Source organism: Rhincodon typus, chromosome 22 (genome assembly GCF_021869965.1).
Source record: "Rhincodon typus isolate 14 chromosome 22, sRhiTyp1.1, whole genome shotgun sequence".
Lineage (NCBI taxonomy): Eukaryota > Metazoa > Chordata > Chondrichthyes > Orectolobiformes > Rhincodontidae > Rhincodon > Rhincodon typus.
In genome coordinates this window covers 7,560,890-7,584,380 of record NC_063353.1, presented here as the reverse complement: position 1 = coordinate 7,584,380, position 23,491 = coordinate 7,560,890, and the positions used below count along the sequence as shown (strand labels likewise).

The window sequence follows — 23,491 nt, the reverse complement described above, 5'->3', positions numbered from 1 at the left end:
CGTATCATCCACGAACTTACTAATCCATCCTTCCACTCCTACATCCAAATCATTTACAAAAATCACAAATAGAAGAGGACCCAGAACAGATCCTTGCGGTACACCACTTGTAACTGAGCACCATATTGAATATTTTCCATCCACTACCACCCTTTGTCTTCAGCCAATTCTGAATCCAATCTGCCACATTTCCCCCTATCCCCTGCCTCCTTACTTTCTGCATGGGGAACCTTATCAAACGCCTTACTTAAATCCATGTATAACCACATCCACTCTCTACCTTCATCCACGTGTTTGGTCACCTCTTCAAAGAATTCAAAAAGGTTTGTGAGGCATGATCTACCCTTCACAAATCCATGCTGACTATCACGAATCAAACTGTGCCTATCCAAGTGATCATAATTCCTAGCTCTCAGAGCCCAGTGATGCTGACATCCCATGAATAAATAAGAGTTATCAATTTCTCCCTCAATCACCTTTTTAAGCATTGAGTTCAACCCTCAAGTCCCCTTAAAAGCTCCTATCCCCTTGCTCTAAGTCTATAGCTGGGTAACTGGGCCTTCCTGCTCACTCTTCCATCATGGCTCCCAACTCTTATGAAATGAAAGACAAGGGACACTTTGACTGTGGAAACAGGAGTAGTGTCTGATAACAACTATAATGGAAGGGGGGAGGTTGTGTGAACATTACCACCTCTCCGTTGGCCAATAGTCAGTCATAGAGATGTACAGCACAGGAACAGACCCTTCGGTCCAATTCATCCATGCCAACCAAATATCCCAAATTAATCTCGTCCCATTTGCCAGTATTTGGCCCATTTCCCTCTCAACCCTTCCTGTTCATGTAACTATCCAGATGCCTTTTAAATGTTGTAATCGGACCAGTCTCCATTACTTCCTCCGGCACCTCATTCTGTACACACACCACCCTCTGCTTGAAAAAGTTGCCCCTTTGATCCCTTTTACATCTTTCCCCTCTCAACTTAAACCTATGCTGTCTAGTTTTAGGCTCCCCTGCCCTAGGTAAAAGACCTTGATTATTCATCCTATCTACGCCCTTCATGATTTTCTAAACTTCTATGAAGGTCGTGCCTCAGCCTCCGATACTCCAGAAGAAATTGCCCCAGCCTTTTCAGCCTCTCCGTATAGCTCAAACCCTACAGCATTGGCAACATCCTTGTAAAGCTTTGCTGAACCCTTTCAAGTTTCACAACATCTTTCCTATAGTAGGGAGACCAAAAGTGGCCTAACTTTGCAATAAAAACAGAAACTGGAGAAACTCACCAGATCTGGCAGCATCTGTGGAGAGAGAACGTGAGTTAATGTTGAATCCAGCATGACTGCAGACTGGATTGGAAATATTAACCATTTTTCTCTCTACTGCCAGACCTGCTGAGATCTTCAGCACTTTCCATTTTTATTTCAGATTTCCAGGATCCGCAGTAATTGACTCACCTGCAGTTCAGCTTGAACTACTCAAATTCATCTCGAAGACTGCCAGAATCAGTATCTCACAAGCAATGCTAGAAATAACATCCCTTAAGGGAACAAAGCAAAGAGTGAAAATAAGAGATGATTTATCAAAAAGGGGAACGGTTGGTCACCCCCCACGATTTTAGGAACTTCAATTAGATCCTTTCACTTTCAGTGGAAAAAAGAAGTGACCCGAGTCTATCTAAACTTTCCACTGAGCTAAAATTCACCCAAGCAAGCAAACACCCCCACCCAAAATTTCCAGAAAGCTGCACTCAGTGACTGGCACTGTCCAGTCCATTATCAATGGTTCTGAGGTGATGCTCCAAGGAAAGGTCACCAGACCCAAAAGGTTAACTCTGATTTTCTCTTCACAGATGCTGCTGGACCTGCTGAGCTTTTCCAGCAATTTCTGTTTTTGTTCCATCATCAATGCTGCCCATCACCATACAGTGCTGGCGGTGTTGCCCTTCAGAAGCTCCATTATCTAAATGTGATCAACTGTAACCTCATTCTGATCTGAGGCTAAATGACTGAATGGGATCCATCAAAGGGGTAGCATGGTGGCTTAGCGGTTAGCACTGCTGCCTGACTGCGCCAGGGACCTGTGTTCGATCCCACCCTCGGGCGACTGTCTGTGTGGAGTTTGCACGTTCTCCGCGTGTCATGTGGGTTTCCTCCGGGTGCTCTGGTTTCCTCCCACAGTCCAAAGATGTGCAGGCTAGGTGGATTGGCCATGCTAAATTGCTCATAGTGTTCAGGGATGGGTAGATTAGGTGGGCTATAAGAGGGTGGGTCTGGGTGGGATGCTCTGAGGGTCGGTGTGAACTTGTTGGGCCGAAGGGCCTGTTTCCACACTGTAGGGATTCTATGATTCTATGAATCACTTGTAGATCAACCTGTCACCCAGGGCCCAACCAATCAGTATCCAGGTCTCTCGCCATTGGCCAACAGGCAGCCAATCACATTCAGGGCGCCTTTCCATGATGTCACGCTCAGCATAAGCCATGGACCGTTTTTATTTAAAATTCAAGCTGCCGAATGCTTTACAAACACAACTCCGCCATAACCGAGAGTAATAGGAACGGCGCGGACCGGGACATTATCGCGGTTACATTACCGACCGGCTTAGTCTCGGTACATCCTGCTCCCAACCGGCGGTGAAAGTGATAATGGCTGCAGCGGCTCCGGCTCCTGCGACTGATTCACCCACGGCGGGGGCGGGGGCGGGGCCTCATCCCGTCGATCAAAGGAACGGCCCACCACCTTCACCAAATCAGAGGCCGAGGTACCTCTCACCCCGCCCTTGGCTTGGAGCAAAACCAATAGAAACGCGCAATCGTCCCCCGTCACTCACACGGCACTCGACAATTCTCCAATCGAAGACAAGTATCAACCAACCCATACACTGCTGCCGCCTCTTCTCCAATCAGAGGCGGTCATCCATGGCCCGTTCCTGTCAATCACATCGCAGCTCCATGAATTGAGGAGCGGAAACTCCTGTCAATCAGGCCCCAGTCCCGCCGTGAGAGGCGGGGCCTTAGCGAAGGGGCGGGGCCGCCTGTGAATCAAAGCCCAGCTCCACCCATACACTCGAACACTCCCGTCAGTCACATTCCAACTCCACCCCTTGGGGGGCGGGGACCTTGTCAATCAAGGGCAGTTTGCGGTGCTGTCCCGCCTCCGGAAGTGATGTGTTCTCGGTTTCTGGGGGGTGTTGTGGGGAGGTGCGTCGCTTCCGGAGGACGTGGCGGCTGATGTGGATCTGGAGAAGCCGATGAGAATTAGCGGCCGTCAACATGATTTCCCTCACGGACTCACAGAGTAAGTGACCCTTCCTGGGGCCACGGCAGGTCGCAGACGCCGTCGGACCGGGCTGTAGGGGAGAGAGCCGGCCTGTGTCTGCCCTTAGAGGATCCTGGTGCCTGCGGCCTGGGGCCCAACCCGGCTTCAGGAAACAGCTGCGTGCCCCAAATATCCAGTTCGGTATCGGGGACTTTGATGGCCTTAGTGAAGCAAGAGGCTTTCCAGGGGTGAGCATAGGCCCGAGGCACTGGGAGTTCCTTGTAAGAGAGCTCTGGACTTCCCAATGACTGCCTTGTCCCACTGTAGTCACTAATGAAAGAAATCCTACTCCCTAGCAAGATTCCATACGTGGCTATGTCTTGGGTTCAAATCAATGGACCACACAATGCCAGTATGTTGCAGATCACTTGGGGAAATCTCTGCTTTCCTTTTGTAATAATTAATTCAATGTCCCGCTGTACAATGGGCTGGAGAGAACAAATACCATTAAAAACCTACTCGTGGGATGAACGAAAAATCTTTGAAAGAACACAATGTCAGTATCACGCCTGTTGTATCATTGTTTTATTGCATTTCTGATGTTTGTTTTTAAATGTGCATTCCTTGAATGACATAATGTGCGAAGATGCACTGCATGGAGACTACTTACGCTCTTCTAAAATATACTTGAATAGCGAAGTCAATAGATTACTAAATTGCTTGCCTGACCCAATGATTTTTAATAAAACATAAAGCTTTAAAATGGAGGGAATCTGCACATTAAATTTCAGGTATAAATTCAATGCTATGAACTTACTGCATCTTAATTAATGGTTAGTCTTATGGGCTGTGACAGGCACTGTACCTGGCAGATGAAAACACTGTGTATGAAAGAACTTGCATTTGTGAAGCACCTTTTGCCACTTAGGGTATCCCAAATACTTCACTGTCAGTTTGTACTTTTCTAAAATGTTGTAATGTCGAATACTTAAAATATGCAGCATTCTATCAACCCCTGAAGTAATGCTTTAGTAAAAAGTGTGCTGCACATTTCCTTAAACACTGTGGGACTTCAACATAATGCATTGTATTTTGTTTAATCAAGCTTAACACCAGACTAGGATTGCTTCTCGTTAAATTCAAAGCCTGAATAGTTTTAGATGCCATCTGGAAGAGTTGTCAAATCTCTTAGCATTATTGCACTAAATGTCAGATTAGAGCTGAAGTTACATTGACATGGTGCATCTGAAAACACTTAACATTGAGAAAGTGTCTATACATCTCCAGCCTTACATCCAGGATGGTTGAAATAATCTAATTGGGAAGTAAGAATATTTCTCTCGGAGGCTACCTGCAAAAAATGTATGCAAGTTTTAGAATTGCACTATTCTTGATTTTACTGCTGTATTTCAAATTTCCTGTAACTTTTCAGATCGTATCTCATCAGGAATTGTCATGCCTTTAATGCATGTCAAATGTGCTGGATAGTTTAATGAAGCTTTTGGTCCACTGATTTTCATTCTGACTAGAGGCTTATTTTTGTGCATATAAATGCTTGGCTGCATAATGTGAAAATGGTAATATGATTTGAGCTTTCATCTCTGAGTGTAATATGCTAAGGGATGTGATAATCTTTCCAGCTGGCACTTCAAACTGTTCGTGTGTACAGAGGATAAAGAAATCTACATATTATTTGTTTTCCAAATGTTACTTTTATTTGTGACACTATCAAAAAAACCATTTCACTAAGTGCAGAATTTGATTTACCTGCCTTGTCAGCTGGTGATATTGTCAGTGTCTATTGAAATTCTTCATGTTTATAGCACCTTATTGATTAAATTAAGCTCACCTACTTCAATATTGTTGTTATTTCAAAACAAGTGGTGAACTGGGTTTTTCTGCTTACCTGTACCATTCAGTGGAGGAAGCTGCCAAGAAGTTTGGATGCTGTATGTTTTAGTTTGAACGAAGTCAGACTGTACCAGTGCTTTGGACAATCGGTGATACGTGGCCAATGTTTAATGTTGCTGCCAACACATTATGTGAAGGTTGAGAAATGTTCAGGTGCTTATTAGAGATGGGCTTAATTTTTTGTTTTGATGTTGTTTGAGACGCCAGTGAGCATTTACTGACTGCCTCTAGTTTCCTTTCAGAAGGTGGCAATAAGCTGCCTTGAACGGCTGCAGTTTGTCTGGTAAATTCACTCTTAGGGTACCATTGGGGAGTTTTGAGCCAGTAACAAGTCAGGAAAGTGAGTGACCAGGAAGGAAACTTTGTGTTATTGTTCTTTTGTGCTCACTGCCTATCTTGTTCTAGGTCATTTGCTGTAGTTAAGCGACCTATAAGTGGTGCATGCGACGGCCATGGCAGCACTGACATTGAAGGAAGTGGATGCTTGAGATGGTAGATGAGCTGTGGATTAAGTGGCTGCTTTGTCCTTCGAGCTTTTAGGTTTTTTGAGTAGTTCTTCAGTTGCCCATATCCAGGCAAGTTGTGATTCATCCATCAAAGTCTTGACTGCTTTGTTCTATGTGTTGGAAAGGGTTTGGGAAATCACAAGGTGAGCCACATGCTGCACAATACCCAGCCTCTAACCTGCTTGTTCATCAGTGTTCATGCGACAGGTCAAAGGTGATTTCCTCACGATGTTGATGGTCCAGGATTCAACAGTAGCAATGTCATAAACTATTGGGTGATGGTTAGATTCTCTTTTTTTTTTGTTTAAAAAGTCACAAATTGCAGCTCATAGGGTCTGTTGTCAAATGTCATTACCACTTAACAGTCAAGCTTGTAAGTGCTCATATCTTGCTGTGTGTGAGTATAGCCACATTAAATGTCAGCTAAGAGAGCCACATAAAACCTTATAACCATACATCACAACAGTGATGACAGTTCAAAACTACCTCATTGGATGTCCTCTGGTCATGAAAAGTGTTTCTAATGAGTGTGTTTTTATGATTTTTACATTTTAGAGCTTAAGGTATGATTAAATAGCATACTTTGTTTAGAAAATTTGATAGTTACGCAATGTGCATGTGCATATTCTCCTGTGTTAATATTTATCTGTTGGTTCAGGTGGTGGAACTTTATTGTAACATATCTGTACTACTTGTTTTGCAGAAATTGGAATGGGATTAACAGGCTTTGGTGTGTTTTTCCTGTTCTTTGGTATGATTCTCTTCTTTGACAAGGCGCTTCTTGCAATAGGAAATGTAAGTTTAAATGAGTAAACTTGCATGCTTCTCTAAAGTCTCATTTTATCCGTCTTGACAACCTAATTATTTTGATGTGTAGACAAATCTTGCTGTTCACATAGTAAGCATTTTACCTCTTTCTCTCATAAAAGAATGCTTTTTATTAGTGCCTAGTTGACTGTTGTTGACTGTTCTTATGAAAATAATTTCAGCTCTGATGTCTATTAGGCGCTGGAAAACCATTGAGCAAGTTTTGATTTCTGTTTTTATAAATGCTTAAGCTGATTATATGGAGCTAAACAAGGACAGGAACACAGTGACATAAAGTATTGTGCGCTGCTCCGTAACTCATTTTGCTATTCGGCAAGGATAGAACATTGATTGTGAAACCGACACACTCCAGTAGTATGTAATATGCTGCTTGTCTGTTGCCTTGGAACATCAATTATAATTCCTGCCACCACATATATTTCATAGCCTATGTTGCACGACCCCTTTTCTTTTGGCTTGCTTTTATTCTTCATGAAATCTGTCTAGGTACACAACCTAAGTGGGAAAGGCAAAATATGATTGCAACTGCTGGATATATTTTTCTCAGTGCATATAATGCAATAAGTTTAAGGAGGCATTAATATATTGAAATCCAATTGACAGCACTATAACTGATGCCTGTCTTGTAAACTTTCAGCTAACCCTTTTGAAACTCGGGGGATTACAAACCAGTGAGCTTCACGTCAGTGGTGGGAAAACTATTGGAGAAAATAATGAAGGAGAAAATTAATCTCTACTCAGAGAGGCAAGGTTTGATCAGGTATAGGCAATATGTCTCTGTCAGACAGAGATCATGTCTAACAAATCTGATTGAATTTTTTGAGGTGGTGACCAGGAGTGTAAATGAGGTTAGTGCAGTTGAAGTAGTTTATAGATTTCAGCAAAGTTTTTGATGATACAGAAGGTAAAAGCACATGAGATCCAGGGTAACATAGGAATGGGATCAAAAATGGATTTAGTGGTAGCAGACAGGAAGTGGTAAAAGGCCGTTTGTGTGACCAAGGAACAGTATCCAGTGTCATACCACAGGGGTGAGTGCTGGGTCTCTTATCGTTTGTGATATATACAAAATATGGATGAGAATATCGAGGAGAAGGTGATAAGTAAGTTTGTGGATGACACAAAGATTTTCTGGGTGGTTGATAATGAGGAAGAAGTTCTTGGCTTACAGGAGGATGTAGATGGATTGGTCAGACGGATAGATCAGTGGCAGATGGAATTTAACCTTGATAAGTGTGAAATGAAGCATTTTGGAAGAAATAACGAGACCATGGAATTGTCTTCTGTATTGTATGATTCTATGATTTCTGGCCACAAGTGACTTGTTTTCCTTTAGCCTTTTTAAAATAGTCTGATTGCTAAGGAAGTCATCAAGTACACCTAAGTTATTTGCAGAACATACAGCTAATATCCTGTTTCACACTACAAGAATCCTTGTGCTTAGGATAAATGTACATTTTCACTTGATAGAACTTGCAGTTGGTAAGAAATAGACGAGGGATTCAGAGTAAGAATGTAGGTTTTGAAACTGCATTAAAGATATTATAAATGTATGATTTTCAACTACCTCAGATCAGTCCTTCAAGCAACCTTTATTCTTTCTTTTTACAGATTTTATTTGTGGCAGGCTTGTCTTTTGTAATCGGCTTAGAAAGGACTTTCAGGTTCTTCTTCCAGAAACATAAAATGAAAGCCACGGGCTTCTTTCTGGGTGGTATTTTTGTTGTGCTGATTGGCTGGCCAGTAATAGGCATGGTTCTTGAAATTTATGGCTTCTTTCTTTTATTCAGGTAAGATAAATGTGAACTCTTACTGAGCTTATTCTCCATGTGATTGTCCATGAAACTATGTTGTCATGTTACAAATAGCTGCTTTATTTTGAGTAATATAATTTTTTTTAAAGAGTCAGATTTCTAGTTCCAGTAGTAATTTGACGAACATGTAAGGCACTGGAAATCGTGATCTGAAGACTTTAGATTTCAGAATTCTTTGTTAAATTTAAGTGGCATTGCTCAGCCAGGACTCCAGTGTTAACTGCTTTCGTTTAGTTACTTAACAGAAACTGTTATCTGATCTTGGTGTCTTTCAAATAAGAAGTGATTTTATTTTTTTAAATTTTACCTTTTTTTTTTGGGATGTGGGCATTGCTGGCTAAGTCAGCATGATTTACCCATCTCTCGTTGTGCTTGAGACAGTGTTGGTGAGCTGCTACCTTGAACCACAGGAATCCTTGAGAAGTAGGTATATAAACATTGCTGTCAGGAAATGCGTTCCAGTGTTTTCACCCAGCGACAATGAAAGAACAGCAGTATATGTCCCAAGTCAATATGGTGTGTGGCTTGGATGGGAACTTGCAGTTGATGACACTCCCATGCATTTACTTCCGTTTGTTGTTCTAGGATTCTTCTAGGAGAGTGCTGTTGAAAGAGCTTTTATGAATTTCTGGAGTGCTTTTAGATGATGCACTTTGCTGCTACTGTGTGTTGACTATAGATGGAGTGAATGTTGAAAGTGATGGATGAAGTGCTAATGAAGCTGGCTGCTTTCTCTGGCTTCCTGAGTGTTGTTAGAGTTACACTCCCCAAGCAAGGGTGAAGTATTCTATCATACTCCTGACTTTTGCTTTGTAGATGGTGTACAGAGGAGCCAGGAGGTGAGTTATTCGCTACAGGGTTCCCAGCCTCTGACCTACTCTTTGTCCACAATATTTGTATGGCAAGCCAAGTTCACTTAGTTGTCAATAGTAGCCCCTAAGATGGTGATTGTGAAGGATTTGACCCTGGTAATGCCATTAAATGTCATGGGAGTGGCTAGATTCTCTAAAGGAGGTGCACATTGCCTAACGACTGCATGACATGAGTATTACTTACCATTTATCAGCCATGTATGGATATTGTCGAGGTCAAGATCTAGATCTTGCCGCACATGGATATAGATGGCTTAAGTATCTGATAAGTTGTGACTGATGCCAAATATTGGGCAATCATCAATGAACATCCCCATTTCTGAACGTTTGATGGAGGAAAGGTAATTGAAGTAGCTGAAGATGGTTGGGCCTAGGACACAAATCTGAGAAACCACTTTTCCTGGGACTGAGATGATTAACTTTCAACAGCTGCAATCACCTTCAGTTCAAGATATGACTTCAAACAAAGGAGAGTCACCCCCAATTCCTATTAATTTGAGTTTTCCTTGATGTCAAGCGCAGTCATTCTCACTTCACCTGTGGAGTTTAGCTTTTTTGGCCATGTTTAGACCAAACCTGTAATGAGATCGGGAACTGAGTGGCCCTGGTGGAACCCAAACTAAATATCAGGTATGTAGGTTATTGCTGTTGTTAAGTGCTGCTTAATTGTACTTAACACCTCCTTCCATCACTTTGCTGCTGATTTGGACTGATGGGGGAGTAATTGTCCAGATTGGATTTGTCCTGTCTTTTGTGTACAGGATGTACGTGGGAAGTTTTCTACATTGTGAATAGGTGCCTATGTTATAACTGTACTGGAATAGCTTGGCTAATGGTGCAGCTACCATGAAGTTGCCTTTGCAGCATATGTATTTTTTAAATGCCCAAAGTTTCACTTTCTCTAAAATTCTTTTTCTTTCCCTTTGTCTCTGCTAGGGGTTTCTTCCCAGTGGTGGTTGGCTTTATTAGACGAGTGCCTATATTAGGCTCAATTCTGAATTTACCTGGAATAAGCTCAGTAAGTATTTGTATTATTCAGTGCATGTTAAGCTATAATCCTGTCATTTTAAAGACTTTTTTTTTCCAAAATCCAGAATGCTTAATGGTGTGTTTAACAGATGGCTGTTCCAAAGACTACAGTCAGTGGCTGGCAATGAGTTACAGGACCTGTTATTTAGTGAAGCCATATGAAGTAAACTCTTGAATGCAAGGAAATAACTTAAAACAAGCATAAACTGGATAAATAATTGTGTTACAGTATTAACCTTACTTTCAAGTATGTATTGCATTTTGTCTGTTGAATTAAGTTGGAATTTATAAAGATTTTACTGTATTCTAAGATTGTAGAAGTGCACAGGTACATATGAAAGTAAGGGTCAGGGAAAGATAGTCCACCAAGCTTATCCTATACCATGATAGAGCAGTCAATATCCCTGACCACCAAACTCCTCTATCAACAATTATGTCACTCCTACAATACACAAACAAAAAAAGTTTTCTTAAAAAAAACACTAATGAAATGGCAACAACATTGAGGAAATTATTCCCATTCCTTTCATTTCATTTACAACAAAAACCCCTAACAAAATGTTGTAACTAAGTGCTTTTAGACGCGAATCTTATTGACCCTCATCTTTGAATGTCAAATGAATCGCCCTCCATATGAGGGACTGAAAACTTGGCCAAAAAGAACTATTCCAGGTTTAGCGTGAACAAGGCTTTTTTAAAAAAAGTTCTTTGACATGAGGTATCAAAGTTTTAGGAGTGATATAACGAAATTCTTCGAGCTTTGCAAAGTGTTGTCAACATGTGGAACAGACGTCTAAATAGAATAGTGGATGCAAAATTCCTTGCAGTTGTTTGAGAAACAATTGCACCTATCCAGAGGTCCCTGTGGTCCAGTTTCTCACAAGAAGAATGATAATATGGCTGAGTCACTGGGAACTACACATCCATAACACTACATTAAAAGTTAGTTATGTATTTGACGGCAGTGGTATTTTCTCTGGTATGGTTAAGTATTGTTCTCATCAGTAGAATCTTTTGCCTAACTGTGGCATCAAAAACGTTGATAATTCTCGGGTAAATTTGTGTAAAAGTTGTTACCGGTGAAAGGAATTAAGAGAATAAGTATTTTAATATTGAGTACATCTCCCTGGTATCTTTTTCAATAGGAACCTCTTTGGTTTGAAAGAATTAATTAGGTGTTAGTATTTGAGTTGTGTAAGATTAGATTATAACTAGTATTTACCTGTTTCTTCCAGTTTCACTTGGCCTTCAAACTACATTATGGCATTGGTAGAAAGTAGAATTGTCATTGAGGAAGCTGCTGCAACTTTTGAAAGAAATTGTTTTTCATTGGTGGTAGATTAGCTGAACTTTCTGATGTAGGTTGGAGTCCACGACTGTGATACAAGTGGAGGTTCCCCAGCTGTCATCTATTTATCAAGAAAACAAGTATGTGACTTCACAGCAGAATTTCAAGTCATTTTAATCCCTGGTATTCGGCTACAAACAGGTGGATTTGGTATTTCTGCAGTGGAAACTTTTAGACCCTATTCAGTATTAATGCTCAGACAGACAGCACATTTAAACTTACACTTGTAGGTCCAGATTATCTTTGTATTTTTGTCTTTGGCAATGCTATTATGTAACTTATGGTAGAATTAAGTAATATAGCCTATCCAAAGAATTATGTAGATGGCGAGCTGCATCAAGCGATTTGTTTTTGACAGTATTTATCTTGATGTGCAAGCAACATGTATAAATGATATGATCGTTCTTTACATCATTGAAGAACTGAGTAGCCAGTCTTCATTATTTTAGACAGGGCACTGAAGAATTTATGGCTGCAAATCCATATTGAAGAGATCCTTGTCATATTTTCAGCAGCAAATTTATAAAGTGTATTTCCATTTTTTTGTAAGTTTGTTTGTACCAGTGAATATTAAGGAGCATAAGTTAATTATCTGTCCTTCAAAGGAGGAATTGCACATACCCTGGTAATGTCTAAAAGTGCAGAAATGCAAAATGTTTCTTATGCATTAATAGTACCTGGTTCTGTATGTTGTGCATCAGTAACTACTCATCATTAAGCCATTTATCCTGTTGTGCACAGAGTTCAGTATTACCTATTATTTGGATGATAGTCATATTTTCAAGCATGTTAAGGATAAGATGTATTAACTAAAATACAACTTCATTTTATTCTCTTTAAAGTGTAATGGGCCCTCTCCGACTCATAGGAGTGCCCATTGACTCTAATTCAAGAATAGGTCTTGTTTGCTTCTACAACTCTATTGAGCATATGTGCTATGTAATGGCAGAAAAGTGGGCAAATTCACAAGAACAGAGAGACTGCCTGGACAGTGACTGCACAATGAGGAATTATTGAAAAAGCAAATTTTATATCGTGCCAATTACTTCAAATCAGCATCAGGGATGGGACAGGGGGAGAAATTTGAATGAAATTGAAGATGAACTTCATTTCAAGAATAAGGAAGACATACCAAAGCTAGGTAATGATGATTCATTTATGTTTAATATACATTAGGATTGAAGTGCAAAAAGGCAGGAGCAATGAAATTAATAAGCATTCGGTACAGTTCACTTTAGAAGGAATTAATGCTGTCATTGAAGGATTTTCCTGACTATTTGGTAAAGATCACAAGTTAATTTGGTAAATGAAGAAAACCCTCAGAACTTTGTTGAGAATAGTTCCTCTGGTTCAGAGATCCCAGTTTGAACATAATTGCTGTGCATCATCTACTACTCGGGGACAGATTAAAATACAAGTCGAGGCAGAGATCCCATAGTGATCCAGTTCCCAGTGGTTTTGAGTTAAAGTTCAGAATGTAACAGGATGGTTGATGGGGAAAATTGAAATGAAACATTAGTATTGTCAATTGAGTCCTGAGGGCGCACATTTTTGGAGCAGAGTAGAAAATGCTTTTGTTCTGCATCTTGCCCATGTCATTAATGACTTTACCATACAAAACAAAACTTGCAGTTTCTACTGCTTGTTACTTCCCCTAACCAAAGAGAAGCGTTTTGTTATGTCAATTGCATTAGCAGATTATCTGTGTTTCTTCCACAATAATTATATACCATTGTTTAATAATTGAGTAAACTTTGAAGTAAGCCCTTGCTTGTGAATTTTCCACCAGAGCATTCTAGGTCCTCTAATTTTCATGTTCCGCATGCATGTTTAATTACATGTAATTAAGCCACCCTAAAGTTCTATCTTATGTGCGGTGCCTATATTTTGTTTCTTTCTGTATAACATGCAAATCTAGTTTCTGGGAGAGAAATGTACAAGAATTTGTTTACATAGTCAAGCCATGTAAATTTTTGAATAATGAATGTATTTAATGGAAATATATTTCTTAGAGTGCAAGTACAATGTGAAACAACAAAATTCCAGAAATGCCCTGCAAGTTTGTCAGCTTCAGCAAAAAGAGCATAGAGTCATAGAGATGTACAGCACAGAAACAGACCCTTCGGTCCAACTCGTCCATGCTGACCAGATACCGTAAATTAATCTAGTTCTATTTGGCCCACATCCCTCTCAACCCTTTGTATTCATGTACCCATCCAGATGCCTTTTAAATGTTGTAATTGTACCAGCCTCCTCCACCACCTCTGGCAGCTCATTCCATACACACAGCAACCTCTTTGTAAAAAAAAAAAAGTTGCTCTTTCCCTTCTCCCCTCTCACCTTAAACCTATGGCCCCTATCTTCTCATTAGTTTTGAGGGATATCTGCCGAAAATATAAGATGCCTTTTACCTTTAGAGGCTTTCCCATGTCGACTGTGTTCCCAGTATTGTTTGTATTCTTTTTGTAGTGATCAACACTTGTTGGGAATTAGAAGTAGGTTTTATTGGCACGTGTACTCAAGTACAGGGATATGAGTGAAAAGTGTACAAGTTTGCCTTTCCTGGCACCATCTTAGGAACAAAGATACCTAGGTACAAAATCTTAGGTACATCTGCTATGGTGGATTTATTTAGGTCAGTTATTAATTGGCAGACTGGTGCATTTGCTATTTGAGAAAACCTCTACTTGGACATAAAAGATGTCTTGATATTGTAACAATGTGTCATTCAGTTCATTTGATAGCAGTATTGCTTTGTGCCTGAAGTTGTGTGCTTAAATACCACAACAGGACTTGAATACATGACCTTTTTGCAAGTCCAGTGTAGTATTAAGTGAATGTTAAATTAGAATTATCAAGTATCTGAAGATAGTTAAAGTAGGATTGTATCTTCCTATTGTACTAGATTTAAAGGTCTCTGATGCTGTTTGTAGTGAGTGCTGCAAGTTCTCCTGATATCTAAGCTATATTCCAGTCTGAACCAAAAATACCAGAAGTGGATAATTGATCATTCATCTTGTTGTTTCCAGTGTCTTGCTGTGTGTGATTGCTGCATTTGACAACAGAACAGCAACACTGATCATACTTCGGATGTAATTTGTTGTTTGTGAAATGTTTTAGAATGTGATGAAGGTGTGAACTTTTGCGTTGTTGCTAATCTTTTCCTTGTACTGCAGTGTTCTCATCTACCTTTATGATATTCAGCATTCTGCATTTTAATAACTTTCCATTCATGCAAATGAGGGGAAAATGAGTTGTGAATGATCGCCAAGTGCAGATTTAGTAACCAACTCTACGTTGTGATAGTCATGTGCTGCAGTAGGTTGAAGTGGTAACGGTTAGAGTAGAAGAATTAGTCATTGCAAAAAACATTTTATTTTAAATTTAAAGTGACCTTTCAAATTGGAACAATCCAAAACACACAGCCATAGACTGATCAGTAGCACATTGACCTTATCAGAATTTCTGCTATATAGTCAGACAATGTGTCTCACACTCAAATCCAATTTATATTGACTTGATTGTGGACTACCATGCAATGGTAGAAAACATTATCTTCCCTACACTTTGTAAAATGCCCTTCTAAGATAATACTCCCTGGAGGTCCACATTCAAAATCCCAATCTCAGTTCACAGCTCCTTTTTATGTTTAAACCACCCACTGCTTTGCATTCCGTTCATTTTTGCCTTTGTTTAAATGAGCCTTCAAGAAAATGTGTTTACATAATCAAACCATCTAACACTTTGAATAATGAATTTACTGGTGCTATGCGACTTGTTAATAATTGTTCCGTTAAATATCTTTAAAGCTGACGATATCATAAAGGAGGCTGAGCATGAAGTACGTATCTTGTTATATTTTCAAAATGGTCTTGTTTGCATAACCTGGAGGAAAAGCTGCTTCCTATAGCAGTATAATTTAGCATTCTTTTTATGCAATGATATGTTGTGAACTTAAAACTATAGGCAAGTTAATAAGCAGTATATGGAGCAAAGAATTAGTTCTAGCCAGTGGCATAGGAACTATTTCACAAAGGATAGCTTGTAGCACAATTACAGGGATAATTTGCTAAGTATGCTATCCATTGAGGTTGATAACTAGAAAATGACCATTGGCACACCTGTAATTTTCCAACAAGCTACTTGCTGCATTTAAACCTCACCCCTCTTTTCTGAGATCGGTAAAGATCTCAAAGTCTTTACTGTTTCTAACTGAAATGAATTTGTTTTCCCCCATCTATTGCCAGGTTTCAGCAATGATTATTGGAATGCTTTAGTTTTTAGTTTTTAGATTTTAGTGCATGCTGCAAATGCAGAAGGGTTGGTAGCAAGTTTAAATACCAAGAACATTCATTTTTAACGGTTGGTGCAAATATTAGGACCACTACCAGTTTCTTCCAATAAGTAATTCAGCGCATGAACCTATTAATTTGAAATATATGGGGTTAGATGCTTGACTGAAGTATCCCTGAGCCATGCATCTTTCTTGATTGGGAAAATAGGCTAGGAACCTTAGGGATTTATTTAGTTCAAGCTGTTGGGAATTGCACTGTACTTCCCCTTCTATCTTGCCCTGCTATAGGTTAGATTTGAAATCCTACTGTGTAGAATATTTTGGGTGAAGGTCTTTGCCCTGCTTATCTGATCAAACTCATTACGGTCTCTTCATCTTTGATGCTGTTACATTAGATTATGGATTTCTGTGCTTTTACATTTGTGTTTAAAATCTGAAGACTAACTACGTGAAAGCTGTTGAGATATATTGGTGGGGATTCATCAAGAATTTAACTAGCTTTTACTTGTGATTAATTATGAAAAGGAAGGCTGTATATATTTGGGTAAAGGAGAAGACCAGTGTTTACAAAGTGAAAGATACTAACCATAGAGATGAGTTGCTTGATGCATATGCTGTGGATATCTAAGATGTTAAGAATTGAGAATAATAGAATAACATGAAACAAAAAGGGGACCATCTGGAAATAATCAGGTCAGGCAGCATCAATGGCTAGAAGAACAGAATTAACATGTCAGATTAATCTGTAATATATTAAAAATGCAGAAAAGTCAAATCAGTCATTTCTTCAAAACATATAAATTGTTTAATATTAACAGTTCCAGATGAGGTTCAAGGATACGTTTGTTTTGGTTTTAAACCTGAGATCACTACATAGGAAGGGAGCTTCCATTTGGAAAGTGAGTTAATTGTACTCATTTGTTATTAGGCAGTGCAGCAAGGAGAGCTGTGGATATGCATTTAATTGTCACTGATTTAAGACAACTATGTTAAAGTTTTTGAATATTAAACATAATGAAATAACACCTCTTGGTTGTATTTTAGCTAATTACAGTTTCCTTTTGTTTTTGCAGTTTGTAGATAAAGTTGGAGACAGCAACAGCATGGTATAACAGAGACTGGATGGACAACTACAGAAACATACTGTATAATATATTTATAAGGTTTACCTAAGGAAAACATTTCTAAATTTATATTTTACTGAGTTACCTGTGTAGGAACAAATAACTTGATAACATTCTTTGTACCAAAATACTTTGTTAGAGAGGAGAGTTGGTCATGGCATTGAATTCCACTCTCTTTAACCTGTCCTCCCCTCCCCATTGTTCCAAATGTCTTTTCGTGCAGAATGCTTGACGCCACAGCCTCCAGCAGAGAGGGCAAGGTAGGCTGGAATGTGGGCTGAACCACTACCACCATCAATGCTGCTCATTGATCAGCAGGAAGGAAGTGAGCCTTAAACTGGCTGAGTTGGACCAGATAAGACCAACTGAAAAGGAATATCTTTCTATTTAAACATTGTTTGACGAAGGCAAGCGATTTTTGAAATACTAGAAGGACCCTGACCCACCTGACCACTTTTTTTTTGGTTTGCCAATCAAGTAATACAACACTTGAATGGGCACACCTTGTCCCATTTTTCACTTAAAAATACATGTGTAGATGATCTTGATCTTTTAGATAAAAGTAAATAGCTTTCATTTCTGATTGTCTTACCCTTAATTGTGTGTCTCTCACTGCAGTTATTTTTGATCACTTTACTGTCTCTTGTGTTGTACCTGTATCTTTTTATGTGAAAGATCAGGTTAATGATGAGTTTTTATCTTTCGTGACTGCCTCACTTGGCAGGGATTTTGTGCAAATTAACATGACTGATGTATTATGTACCTTTAGCAGATGGTGATTACAGTTATTAAAGCAGATTTTTTTTAAGAACATTTTTCTTGGTGTTAAACTAATGTAAATAAATGTTTGAAGCAAATGATTATCACTTTTTTTAACAAAATGTTCCCTTATATGACAACACTTATGACAGTGAGTTGTTAAAACTGAGAATCAGTATGTTTTGCTTATTCATGTAGGTTTGTGTAAGCCCTGTAATTACCTGCCAATGGAAGGAAAGTTTTTTTTATAAAATGTCCTAAAAATAACAAGGCCTTCCAATGGTATGGTTTTGTTCTTGACCAAAAAAAAATTCTACAATGGAAATTAACCTTTGTGATCTTTTAGAAAAAGAGATTAATAACATCCAAACTGGTGTATCAAAATTTGTCTGAAATCTTGGAAAATCTGATGTAAAAAAATTATATTGAATCTTTGCCTATATGGATGCCTGTTGCCTGTGTAACTTCTAAAATGAGACAATATGGAAACACCAGAGCTGCTGGTCTAATTTTCATAATCTGAAATAGTATTTATACATGTGCTTACATAAGGAACTGTCTAAGGTGCTAGTTTGACCTGAGGCAGAAACTAGGGGCAAGTTAACAAAGAATGAAACCAAGATGGTGTACTTTAGGGAAAAGAAAATTTGATTTTCTTTAATTTTATAGATGAGTTTAATTTGACTGTGATTCTGTATTGTACACCAAAACAATATTGCGAATTAAAGTACTTGTTCCAGACCAAAGTTCATAGAATACATTTGTGACATTTAGGGCAGCTGCTGAACATGTTAAGAGTTGCACTTTTTGTACCCTCCTGCCACCCTTGAGAGCAGAAGTAACAGCATTGTGCATCTTTTCTAAATTGCAGAAAGAAAATTAAAAAAAAAAAGTGCCCATGGTTTTTTTCTTGTACTGAGAATTTTGCATGTATTTATTATATCGGTCCTTCCAAACATACACTTCCCACTGAACACTATTCTTAATTTCTTGCATTTAATTTTTTTAATTGTAGATCATAAGTCAGGAAAGTTTGGTGTGAATATTGTTTTCCATTTTATGACTATGCAGGTCTTTCTGCTGTGTCAGTGTGTGTTTAAAGAAATCTTTAATTTGGAAAACAGAAGTTATCCCGACTTGTATGCTCCATAGTAAATATAATGTCACCAGGTTTGTAGAAGCAACTCTCAAGGCCAGCTTGTCATCTATATTCATGGCTTCTTAAAAATTGTTTGAGAATCAATCAAACTTATCCCAGCAACCCTGAGGCAGGTGGCTACATGTGTAAATTTATCTGGTGCAAATTTGTGTAGTTTTTCTAAGGTCTTGAATAAAGCCATTGAACTGTTCTGGCAAGTTAACTAAAATAAACCAAATGTTGGCAAAACAGTGGATCTATAATATTTTAGTACTGGATAAAAATATGTAACTATGAAGTGATATTCTGAAAATATTTGAGTCCAGTTTGTGGCTGGCTTGCAGAGCTTGTCTTCTGGAGATGGGATTGATTACTAAGTTGATGTTGCAGATATATTGCAGCTTGATGAATTGCTGAACACAACAGGAGAAAAAAGTAAGAAGAGATTCAGTATGACTTGTAGTTGACAATTTAAGAAATCAGTTTAACTGAAGCCCACTGCTCTTCTGAGTGAAGTCTGAATCTAAAGCAAGCCGTGATTTTTTGAATATAAGCAATGCAGTTTTCCAACTGATAATATTAAGATTCTGTAGAAGCCTGTTGTATTTTTTTTAGTTCAATTCCTAGATTGTCATCTTGTGATCTAGTTGTACTACAAAGCAGTAACTTGCTTCATTGACTGTGACAGTAGGCAATTGCAAAGGATATTAGGAGAATTAGCCACAGTCATGATGTTGAAGAGAATTTTTTTTTGGACAGTTTTAAAAGTTGGGAGATGGAAAGCATATTAGAACAGTTTAACAAGCACTCCCAAGTACGGGAGACTAATGTTTGGATGCTGAACCACTGATTTGAGAGAGAGACGTTTGCACAGTAAGCCAAGCTGAGAAGGAGGATGGTGCAAACCAGAACACAGATTTGTGCAGATGTCTGAATGTGAACAAGGATTTGGCGATCTCTGATGGGGTCAGTGACGCAGCGGAGATTGGCAAGGACAGGACAAGTTGATGAACTTTAGTACAGGACTTTCGTACAGGATAGGATGAGAATGTTTCTGTAATACAGAGGCCATTGGAAACTTCATCCAGGAAGGGATGAGGACGGAGTTTCAATGAAGGTGAAGTTGGGACAGAGGCACATGAAGTTGCAGAGGTGGAAATCTCAGTTCATGGTCAGACAATGTTGAGCTTATGCACCATTTAATCTAAATTCGAAATACACACGCGCTAGGGAACTATGGATCAGTTCAACCACACTGAAACAGAGGTTTTATTTTGCCATTGTTTGACCTGAAGAAAATAATCATCTATTTCAACTATTGAACTGAGACAAAAAAGTAGAGTTATGTTTTAAGGTGAAGGCAGAGGTAGAAAATTGACTGATTAACCTCCAGCTGCATGAACCACAGGCTCTGGGATTCTCTTCCTAAGTAGCTCTGCCTCTCAACTGCCTTTTCGAGATCAGTCCATCTCTTGGATCAAGCATTTGGTCACATGTCCTATTAGTTCTGTAATTCAGTTCCAAATGTTGTAAATCCTGGTTTGAAGTGCCTTGGGCAATTTTTTTCGCTTGTTAAAAGTGCTATCTAAAGGCCATTGTTACATGCAAACATGCCAACTTGGAAAATTAGCAAATGCTGACAGACCAATCAAGGCCGGCCCAGATTAAGGGCAAGGGATCTATGCAGGTGAATTGGACTGAAAATGTAGTGGACATTAGCTAATTATAATTTAAGATTCAATAATCCCACCATTTCATTCCCTTCTATTCTAGAGGAATAAACTGATTGCTTCAAAATAATGAATAGCAGTGACAGATTTAGATAAAAGTGCAAAAATCATTTCTCTTGGCCAATTAGCAGCATCTGAAATTTGGAAGGAAAAGTAGGTCTGGTGACTGCAGTTATGTTTTAGTCTCTGGTAAATCTAAGCCCAACTACATCATTTGGATTTGTGAACCAAAATCTTTAATAATAGTCCGACAACATAAACAAAATTGTGCACTGTCAGTCCCTGCCCTGATCCAACTGCAGCCTAGAGGCAGTTGTGGGATGACCTCGTTGAAGGTACAGTATGCTGATTTTAACAGATGTTACTTCTAGATACATTTTGAAGGGGTAAAGGAGTTTGTATGATGGATTTCTGATGAAGGGCCACCCATACATTTTAGCCTGTTTATTTCTCATGCTGAATTGCTGTATATTTAAGTTATTTTCTGACGTGAGGCTAATAATTGCTATTGATATGGTATGTTAACGCATCACATGCACCTCTTACATTCCTCCGTTTATTTTAACGGGGTTAGTGCATTTGAAATGAAACAGGATACATCAGTAGATGTCATTAGTAATTTCTGTCCTATGGTTTCTCTGACTGGAAATAAACATTTGAATTGAAACCTTAATGTGTGAAATCATGTTTTGCAAGAATAAATGGGGGTGCAGTTTGTGTTCTTTAATGGTCTTTTAATACTAAACTGCAGATAAAGGTATTGTACTCTACTTGGAATGAAAATTAGTCGTTGTTTTACTTGTATGTTTATTTCTGAGGAGGCGTTCACATCTTACAGTGACCATTTGAAAATTTAAATTCTGATTTTTAGATTAAAAATCCCCAGAAATTTAAAAGCTACTCTATGTATAAAATTGAACACTAGCTGTTGAATAATTGTAAAATCCGAGCTACCTCACTAACTTCATTTGGGAAGAAACCTGCCGTTCTTTCCCAATCTGACCTGTCTCTTATTCAACACTCTCTAATCTGTTTGACTTTTCACTGTCCTCCAAAATGGCCTGGCAAGCCACTCCCAGGCAATTTAGAATGGACAGTAAATGCTGAGAATACATTTTCAGAAAAGCTATGACCCTTGCTGTCTTTCCCTGTCATTGTTTATAGCTTTAGTAGAGATTGTGGTTCTATTCCCCATGAAAGGATGGTAACAAAAGGATCATGAGAACACCCTGCTTTCAGAGTTTTAAAAAGAAACAAAAAATTGTTCACATTTGTCCACTGCCCACCAAGTATGATATTGCATTGTAGTAAAGTCTTAACTCGATACCTTTAAAAAAGAATTGGTAAAACTGTATGTCATTCCTTGACAATTCCACCGTAATAGTTAATGAATTCACAGGAAATCAGCCCTTTATCTCAAAAGCGTGAACAGTTCAGGACGTAATTATAACTGTGTGTAAAACATTGATCATTGGTTAGGCTGGAGCAAGCAGCTGTGAAGAAAGTTATTTCTCCCCAAAAGCTGTTCTCTCAAGAAATAGTAGGCAAACGCTTAATTGCTAGTCCCGACCTATTATTTCATCTTGAATTATTTCTGCCCCACATTTATGTGTAACTAGCTTGCATAAAGTAATATTGAATTGCTCTAATTAACCTTCAGCCCATTGTTAATTCAATCTAATTTATCCAGGCACCTCAATGAGTGGAGTGGGAGCGGGGCTGTGTTTTCCCTGCAGAGTGACAACATCTAGATATGAGAGTGTTGACTATGAGATATGGTGATGTTGGTTAGTACACAGCAAGGTCTTTCTTTATTGGAACAAATAGAGGTGGACTCACAGTAACCAGTGGGAGGATGCTGAAGTCAATAAAATCACACTGGACTCGTACTCTGAAAGCTCAGGTTAACTATCTGGTCTTGTGTGTTCAAATGGCAGCTGGTGGAATTTAAATTCAATTAAATATCTGGAACATAAAGTTAGTGGTGGTGACCATAAAATATCATGAATTGTTGAGGAAAACCAGCTGGTTCATTAATATCTTTTAAGGCAGGGAATTGGTGTTAACTGTTCTGGCTGACATGTGGCCCCAAACCTACTGCAGTAGCCAAGCTAGAGGATCATATTAAGGCCAACAATGTCGAATCCCATGAAATAAAGATTGATTTGTATTTTAAACCCATTAATCTCCCATCTAAAACAATGGGCTAAATTATCAGGAGAAAAACCGAATATAGCTAAATTAATAATACCAAACTAATTCAGAAGGGAAAGATCCCAAGGACTAGCCTCTGATTTCTTTGTTGAAATGATGCCCAAAGTGGACTGTAGTAAGGCTTCACCTATCTCTAGAGGGAAACGTGACATACTGTTAAAAGGTTATTGTTTAAGCTCAAAAATATATGAAAGAACCTCGGTGTCCTTGTGGGCTGGTCACTGAAAGCAAGCAGTTAGCAAGACAAACAGTATGTTGGCCTTTGTTGCAGAATAATTGTACTGTATTTGTACAGGCCCTTGGTGAAGCCACGCCTGGTTTATTATTTGCAGGTTTGGTCTCCTATCAAAGCCAAGGGGAAGTAAAAAAAAAAAAAAAACCTGCCATTAAGGGACTGCAGTAAAAGTTTACCAGACACATTCCTGGTATAGTGTATGAGAAGAGATTGGATTGACTGGATCTGGATTTACTGCTGTTTAGAAGAATAAGTGGACCTCATTGAAGCGTATAAAATTCTGATGTGGAATAAGGGTTCCAGAACAAGGGGTCATGGTCTCAGGATACTTTGTAGGCCACTTCAGACTGAGATGGGGAGAAATGACTTCACTCAGACTGGTGAACCTGTGAAATTCCCTATCCAAGGCCAAGTCACTGAATACATTTAAGA

General features: G+C 38.9%; 2 protein-coding genes across 4 annotated transcripts in view; one reads left to right on the top strand and one right to left on the bottom strand.

Annotated features, from left to right (window-relative positions):
* recql (RecQ helicase-like) overlaps positions 1-2,706 on the bottom strand; it is a 43,792-nt gene extending 41,086 nt beyond the window's left edge. The window contains exons 1-2 of one of the 3 annotated variants that reach the window (XM_048610205.1): positions 2,597-2,685; positions 1,455-1,537 (exon numbers count right to left, since the gene is read on the bottom strand). The gene's annotated coding sequence lies outside the window, so the exon portion shown is untranslated. Of the gene's footprint in view, positions 1-1,454; positions 1,538-2,596 lie in introns of all 3 variants that reach the window. The other 2 variants (XM_048610207.1, XM_048610206.1) reach the window with 2 other exon arrangements.
* Positions 2,707-3,096: 390 nt separating this feature from the next.
* On the top strand, positions 3,097-21,277 carry LOC109928936 (vesicle transport protein GOT1B). Its single transcript, XM_020528863.2, has 5 exons — positions 3,097-3,296; positions 6,378-6,469; positions 8,114-8,292; positions 10,125-10,206; positions 16,933-21,277. The coding sequence occupies exons 1-5, from the start codon at positions 3,272-3,274 to the stop codon at positions 16,969-16,971; spliced, it is 417 nt and encodes a 138-aa protein (XP_020384452.1). The 5' UTR covers positions 3,097-3,271; the 3' UTR covers positions 16,972-21,277.
* The last annotated feature ends 2,214 nt before the right edge of the window (positions 21,278-23,491 follow it).